A 7,098-nucleotide genomic window follows, 5' to 3' on the forward strand; every position below is an offset into this window, starting at 1 on the left:
GGCGGCGGGAGGGAGGGACGGAGACCGGGCCGTGGTCCAAGAGCAGCTTTAGTGCGGTGTCACCGGGCGGGCCTGCCGCCGTGCAGGGCCCCGGCCCGCCCGGTTAAGGCAGACGGTGGCAGAGGCAGCGGCGAGCCCCATCCTCCCCCTCGCCCCGGGGGCACTGGGCAGGCGCAGCCGCGGCCCCGGGGCAGCAGTGTGCCAGCCCCAGCAGGCAGCCGGGACCCCCCCCGGGCAGCCCCCCCCACCGGGGCAGTGAGCGAGCGCCAGCCCGAAGCAGCGTGTGCGGGCAGCCCCCCACCAGGCCCTCACTCCTGGCCGGGGTTGGGCTTGATGAGGCCATAAGCCACCGCCTGCGCCAGGCTCTCCTTGGCCGCCTGGGCCACGCGTGGCTTGTCCTTGTCCTTGGCGAGCACCGAGAGGATCTCCAGCATCTCGCTGGCCATGAGCTGCTCCGCCACCTCCCGCTCGGCCGCCATCATGTTCATCACCACCACGGCCCCGCGGTGCTGCAGCTCCGTGCTGGGGCTCAGCAGCAGGGCCTGTAGGATCTCCAGCCAGTGCACCGTCTGCAGGGGGAGCGGAGCCATGCTCAGCACTGCCCCCTGCAAGAAGGGGGGCCAGCTCCCTGCAGCCCTGCTGGCCCCCAACACCCCCAGCCCTTGGCTCAGAATCAGCCTCAGGTCAGGATAGGTTCCCCCATCTCCCAGGGCCAGCACTGGGATACAGCTCCAGGACAGGAGTGGGAGGGAATATGGGACACTGGGTGCGGTCCCAGGGGGTGCCAGGTGCCCCCACCCCACTGCCAGGCACTCACCACCTGAGGGATCCGCTTGCAGATGGCGGGGTGCAGGGCGGTCAGCATGGCCAGGGTCCCTGAGGCTGCCCGCCGCAGCTTCTCATCCTCCTCCCCACTGTACAGGACCATCAGCTTCAGCCGGTCACTGTCCTCGGCCAGAAACAGCTCCTGCACCTGCAGAGGAGGAGGAGGAGGAGGAGGAGGAGGGTGGGGGGCTGGGAGCCCAGCGCAGACGCCCAGCCCACCCTGGCTCAGCCCTCACCTCCTTGCTCATAGCCATGTTGCACATGCACTCTGTCGCAGCCAGCCGGATCAGCTCGTGCTCCTCAAACATGTACCCCTCGATCATGGGCACAGCCTTCTCCTTCAGGATCTTCTGCCTGTGGCAGGGTGTGCATGAGCACTCCCTGCCCAGGGCAGCACACATCCCAGGCCAGAGCCCCCTCTCTCCCCCCACCCGGTCCAGCTCCTTGCTGGCCCCACCGCCCCTACCGCAGCCTCTCGCTGATGCCAGCCAGGTTGGTTAACGCCATCAGCCCCTCAAAGTTCTCCAAGCCTGTGCGCTGAAGGTGCAGAAGGCTTACCAGGGGTCGGACCACCTCATAGATCTGTGGAGATGGCAGTGCAGGGCTCAAACCCCGAGCGAGGGGCAGGGACTCTGCACCCTGTGGAGAAGGGGGCACAGGGAGCCCTGAGCCCAGACTAAAGGCAGAACTGCTCCCATGGTCAGGCCTCAGCCATTGGGCCTTTGTGGGGAACACCAGGGGTCTTGCCACCTCCCACACCCCAGGGAAGGGGAAACCCATGCTGGCAGTTCCTGCAGCTCAGATCCCACCTTGGCTCACCAGCCCTGTGGCCTTCAGCCCCAGCTGCAGCCACGTCCCTGCTGCTGCTCCCATGCTCCCTGTGCAGCCCTGACTGCAGGAGCCCTGCTTGGCAGACCCCCAGCCCACAGCGGTGACACTAACCCGCTCTCCAGGGAACGCCATCTCTGGGTTGGAGGTGATGGTGATCTTTGCCAGGGCCTGAGCTGCCTTGGTCTGCCCCACCTCGGTGCCCTCCAGGGACAGTGGGATAAGAGCCTGCATGCAGAGACACAGCAGCCAGTCCTGCAGCGAGGTCACAGCAGCCCCAGCTTCCTCAAGTCTCCTGTACGAGGGAGCCAGTGCGATCCTTGCCAAACAAGAGCCACCCCTACAGAGCCCCAGCCCTCCCCAGAGCCCGCTACATGGCACAGGCCAGCAGCACAGCAGGGCCTGTATCCTCACCTTGCCTCCTCCCTGTGCAACCACACCACCCCGGTCCTCCGCCTCCTCCACCAGCGCCAAGAACACCCTAGGGACAAAGCAGGAGCAGCGGAGTCAGGGACATACCGCAGTGGGTCCCAGCAGCACCCAGACACCCGCAGTGGGCGCAGGCTATGCCAGACTCCCAGACACCCCCTTTCTGCTCTTGGGAGCTTGCATTCACCACAGGCACATAAGTGCACCAGCAGCCTCAGAACCCAGCTCCCTCCCTGCCACCCCCCCAGCACACCCATACCTGGAGATCAGCTCCCGGCAGGAGTTGGTGAGTGCCGGGTTCTCGCTCTTCACCATGCAGGCCAGAGCTGACACCACACCAGCCGTCAGCAGCTTCCGCACCCGGCGCTTCACAAAGTCCGGCTTGTCCTGTCCCAGAGGCAGGTCATTGCTCGGCTCAAGTGCCACCAGCCTGCCACCTGCTGCCATCCACTGCAAGGCCTCTGACCTCACCCCGAAGGCCCCAGGGACGCCCTGTCCCCACTCAGGACCGGAGGCTCTGCCCACCCACACACTCTCCTCTGGGGCCAGGGCTCCTAGCAGCTCCTGAGAACAGCCGTGGCCTGCTTACCTTGGGGTGCTGCTCTGGAATGTGCTGCTTGGCGTACTTGGCCAGCTCCAGCATCTGGGGGTCTGGCTCCTCATGGTCATAGCTGTTGGTGCAGTTCACCAATGTGGAGGCAACGGCGTAGAGCACGCTCCTGTCCTCTGACTGCAGCGATAACAGGGCACCCATCACACCCATGATGGAGAGAACAGGCCAGAGCTCAAGCCCACTCAGCACCACTGGGCCCCTTGCACAAACCCCAGCCCCACAGTGTGAGCCCCACAACCCCCTCCGGCACATTTCCCTAGTGCCATGGTGCCCACCACCCAGGGCCGCCGCCACGGCGCTCAGCACACACCTTGGCTAGGTGGAACATGGCCTGCATTGCTGCCTTGTCCTCCACAAACTCCTCCTTGACATCCGCATCGAAGGTGAGGTAGGCCAGGCCCTCCACTGCCCAGCGCCGTGTGCCCGCATCAATCGTCTCATTGCAGAGCCACCTGGGAGAAGGGCCCCGTGAGCCCAGGCTGTGGGGCACCCTGCCTGGCTCCCCTGTGCCCCACAGCTGGCAGCACTCACTTGCGGCACTGCTTGGCCAATTTCATTGTGGAGCCCTCAGCAAACTGCTTCATGCTGAAGTCAGTGCCTCCGGCGGACCCCAGCTTGCAGAGTCCCTGCAGTCAGGAGCAGGGCGTCAGAGCAGGAATGGCCACGGTCACCCCAAGGTGCCTCTGAGAGACCCCCAGCAGGGAGAGGACAGCGCTGTAGGCCCTGCAGCCACAGCCCACCCAGCACCACCCAAGGGCTCAGCACAGCTGCTGCTCCTCCCATCCCACCACGCTCCCGGCGTGCTCACCACCAGCGCTCGGATGCGGATGCTGTCTCTCTCGCTGTGCTTGTAGATCTCCTTGAGCAGGCTGACACCGTTGGCGGTGATGAAGGAGGCACGCTTAGCTTTGTCAGCAGCGTGGATCAGCGCCTCCACCGCTACCAGCTGGTGGGCCTCGCAGACGGAGGCGCAGAGGGACAGCACGCTGTCCATGATCCCATCCAGCTCCAGCACCCTGTTCCCAGCATCTGAGGGGCCCTGCAGCAGGCATGACACCGTCTGGATGGCCCGCAGCTTCCCAGCCAGCTCGTGCCCCTCAAACCAGCTCCTGCAGGGGAAGACCACCAGGAAGGATAAGGCTGAGCCCACCCACAGCCTTCAGCCACACACGGCCCCCTCCACTGAAGCCCACCACAGCGGGTCTCTGGTGGGTCTGCAATCTGCTTTTATCACTAAGAATGAAAAGGTCTGGGGATAGGGGGGCTGCTACTTCCCCAGAAGGCTGCTGGCTGTACGAGACTGAAACCCCGCTCTGCCTGCTCTGCCCCCATGGACGCCTTGGGTTACCTCACGTAGTCCTCGCACAAGTGGTGGAAGTTTTCCCTCTCGGCATCGCATTTCAGGTCATCATAAAGCTTGCTCAGCAGAACCGAGGCACTCATCCGGCTGTTCTCTGTCACGGGCAGGCTGCCCGGGGTGCCACACACTGTACTTCCCACCTCCAGGATCTTCTTCAAGCCTAGGAGGACATGGAGATCAAACACCCAGTTAAGAGCAAAACGGGGTGCACAGGTGGAACCGAGGCACACAGCACCCTGAGGCAGAGAGGCACGATGCCCCAGCGGGATGCTGCTGGCTGTTCTGCTCACCCTGGTCGATCACCCAGAGGCTCATGCTGTTGTTGGTCTCCTTCGGTGACTTCCTGGGCACCACCTTGATGAGCAGGTTGAGGGCATTGTCACGGCCATGCGCAGAAGCCCCTTCCAGCGCTAGCAGCTCCAGGAGGTGCTTGATCAACAGTTTCAGGTCCTTGGAAGAATCTTCCAGAAGACACAGTGCCCAGGAGTCAGCACCCTGGGCACAGGCCTCAACCTTGCCATGGTAAGGCTGGCAGGAGCTGCTACCATGACAAGGGGCTCCTGCCTCCCAGCTCAATCTCATATTAGCCCTGGACCAGAGCCCTGGCTCTGTGGCAGGGAGCAGTGACAAAGGCGGGCAGCAGGAGACAAACCCGCTGCAGCTCAGAGCCTCCCCGGAGTGCTCTCCCCACCCCACGCCAGCCAGCCAGGGTGGCAGGCACTCACCCAGCACCACTGCATCCTCCTTGCCACGGAAGTCCTTCTGCAGGCCTTCCTTCAGGGAATCGAACATCACATGCAGAAGGTTGCAGGCAGCCAGGGAAACCTGCTCGTGCTCCACACCCAGCACCGCTGAGAGACGAGGGGCCCCCAGCTCTGCCAGTATGGCCGTGGTCTGCAGGTACAAGCACAACTGTCTGCTGGAGACTTTGGGGAAGCCTTGGTGCTTCCCAGCACCTTATCGGGATGGTTCCCTGTCACAACAAGGCTCTCACAAACTCAGGCCTGGCAGGTGACAGCTCAGAACTCCTCTGCTCAGCGGGGCTGCAGCCAGCCACAGGCAGAAGCCAGCAACACTCCCCTGCCTGACACGCTTCGCAGCCTCCCCAGCATCGATTTCCCCTGGGCCAGACCCTGTCACACATGAGAGCTGGGCTACGGCAGGACCTACCCGGGAGCGATGCCCAGAGCACAGCCCCACCAGGGTGCGCAGGGCTGCCAGCATCAGGTCGGCCTTAACTGTGTCAAGCAGCTGCATCAGCAGCCGCACACCATCGCTTTGGAAGATTTTCTCTGCTCCAGCCTCCTCTCGTGCCAGCACAATCAGATTCTGCGCAGCCTGCGAAAGGAGAGTCTTGTCTAAGTCACCTGCCCGTCAGAACACAGCCCACCATGCACAGGGAACCCCCCAGCAGGAGCCGGCTGGGCAGCCAGCATGGCTGCAGGCACCTGCCTTCCACCCCCAATCTCCGGGAAGCACGTTCTGCTGGCAGGAGGCCCGGCCTCTGCTGGGCAGCACCGTTCAAGCCAGCGGTGCTGACCTGGGAATACCGTTCCTCCCCTCCTTGCCTTCCAACCAAGCCATGTTGCCCTCCTCTCCCAAGTTCAGACCTTTTGCTTCTTGTCCGCATCCTTTTCTTCAGGATCCAGCAAGATCTGGAACATCTGCGCCACCTTCGAGTCTGTGCAGGACATAGTCTTCATCTGAGAGAGCAGAGTGACTCAGCCCTTACCACTTTCCTCAGTCCACCACATGCACAGGGGGGCCACAGCAGGCCCCAGCCCCCACAATGCCTCCCCGCTCACCTTCTCGTGCATGCTGCTCCCCAGGGCGCGCAGGGCCTCCTGGAAGGCCTTGTTCTTGGGCTCCAGGCTCATGCACCGCTGCAGGTCGCTGACAGCCTGGTCCAGGCGGCCCAGCTTCTGCAGCGCCTGACTCCGGCGGAACAGTGCCTTCATGTCCCGGCCATCGGCTTCAATGGCTGCGGATGAGCAGGGGATCTATTGCAAAGCCCCTCGACTGCTCTGGTCTGCCCAGATGGGCAGTGCACAGAGGCCAGTCCCCTGCCAGCCACCACTGACATTACCTTTAGATGCATCAGCCTCTGCCTTGGCGTAGTCCTCCTACAGAGAGAGACAAAGGCAGCGAGAGGGAAACACCTGATGCACTGCCCATGCAGGCCTTGCTCAGCCCAGCCTGCTGCAGGCAGAGGCAGCACCTACTGCTTTAGAAAGGAGAGCAGGGAAAAGGACTGTGCGGTTTGAGGATGGGAACAGCATCACTGAGGACAGCAAGCCAGCCCAGAGGACATCTTGTCCTTCCCAAAACGCAACCCTCATGGGGTCCCTGAGGAGCCCTAGGGTCCCCGATGCTTTTCAAGTGCTCCCGGTCTACTTGAGCCCCTGAAGTTCCTTGTGGTCCCCCTTGCCTCAGAAACAGTTCCACGGTGGGAGATCAGAGACGCTGTGACTGCCTGGGGAACAGCCCCAGTGCATACACACAGCCCAGGCAGGGATGGCAGTGCCCTGCCCTGGCCCCGACAGTCCACCCAAGAGGTGAGGCAGCATGGGACAGCGGGCAGGGACAGGAGAAAAGGTGCACGGAGGAAACACGGGACCGACTGCGCCCTGCCCGGGGACCGACAGGGCCTCCCAGCGCAGCCAGTGAAGGCGGATGGGCCGGGGCAGCCGCCAGCAGCACAGCCCCAGCAGGCCGGGGCAGCCGGGCAGGTTCCCGCAGGAACCCCGCGGTGAGACACCCGCCCCGTTCTCACCAGCTTCAGGTAGCAGGCGGCCCGGTTGCGGTGCAGCACGGCTCGCTCCGGTTCGCCGTCGCAAAGGCTCAGCGCCTGCGTGTAGGCGGCGAGGGCCGCGGCGTGGTCCCCCGCCTGGAAGAGCGCGTTGCCCCGCTCCCGCAGCTGCCCCGCCGTCACCTGCCGACGGGCACCGGCTGGGACACGCGTGCCGGGGGGGGTGGGACCTGGGCACGGCCCTGACCCGACCCCCCCAAGCGGCCGCCCCGGGGATGGGCCCCTGGGACAGGG

General features: G+C 64.2%; 1 protein-coding gene across 1 annotated transcript in view; it reads right to left on the reverse strand.

Moving 5' to 3' along the window:
• Positions 1-261: 261 nt before the first annotated feature.
• UNC45A (unc-45 homolog A (C. elegans)) overlaps positions 262-7,098 on the reverse strand; it is a 7,809-nt gene continuing 972 nt past the window's right edge. Inside the window, exons 3-21 of the mRNA XM_010572331.1 lie at positions 6,829-7,087; positions 6,142-6,178; positions 5,861-6,036; positions 5,666-5,758; positions 5,226-5,393; positions 4,781-4,949; positions 4,346-4,516; positions 4,044-4,215; positions 3,504-3,804; positions 3,227-3,321; positions 3,006-3,147; positions 2,672-2,812; positions 2,342-2,469; positions 2,068-2,134; positions 1,768-1,881; positions 1,292-1,407; positions 1,062-1,179; positions 818-973; positions 262-569 (exon numbers count right to left, since the gene is read on the reverse strand). Coding sequence (XP_010570633.1) covers positions 309-569; positions 818-973; positions 1,062-1,179; positions 1,292-1,407; positions 1,768-1,881; positions 2,068-2,134; positions 2,342-2,469; positions 2,672-2,812; positions 3,006-3,147; positions 3,227-3,321; positions 3,504-3,804; positions 4,044-4,215; positions 4,346-4,516; positions 4,781-4,949; positions 5,226-5,393; positions 5,666-5,758; positions 5,861-6,036; positions 6,142-6,178; positions 6,829-7,087 — 2,884 coding nt within the window. The 3' untranslated portion in view covers positions 262-308. The remainder of the gene's footprint in view (positions 570-817; positions 974-1,061; positions 1,180-1,291; positions 1,408-1,767; positions 1,882-2,067; positions 2,135-2,341; positions 2,470-2,671; positions 2,813-3,005; positions 3,148-3,226; positions 3,322-3,503; positions 3,805-4,043; positions 4,216-4,345; positions 4,517-4,780; positions 4,950-5,225; positions 5,394-5,665; positions 5,759-5,860; positions 6,037-6,141; positions 6,179-6,828; positions 7,088-7,098) is intronic.

This window comes from Haliaeetus leucocephalus, unplaced genomic scaffold, assembly GCF_000737465.1.
Source record: "Haliaeetus leucocephalus isolate CR32 unplaced genomic scaffold, Haliaeetus_leucocephalus-4.0 Scaffold339, whole genome shotgun sequence".
Taxonomy (NCBI): domain Eukaryota; kingdom Metazoa; phylum Chordata; class Aves; order Accipitriformes; family Accipitridae; genus Haliaeetus; species Haliaeetus leucocephalus.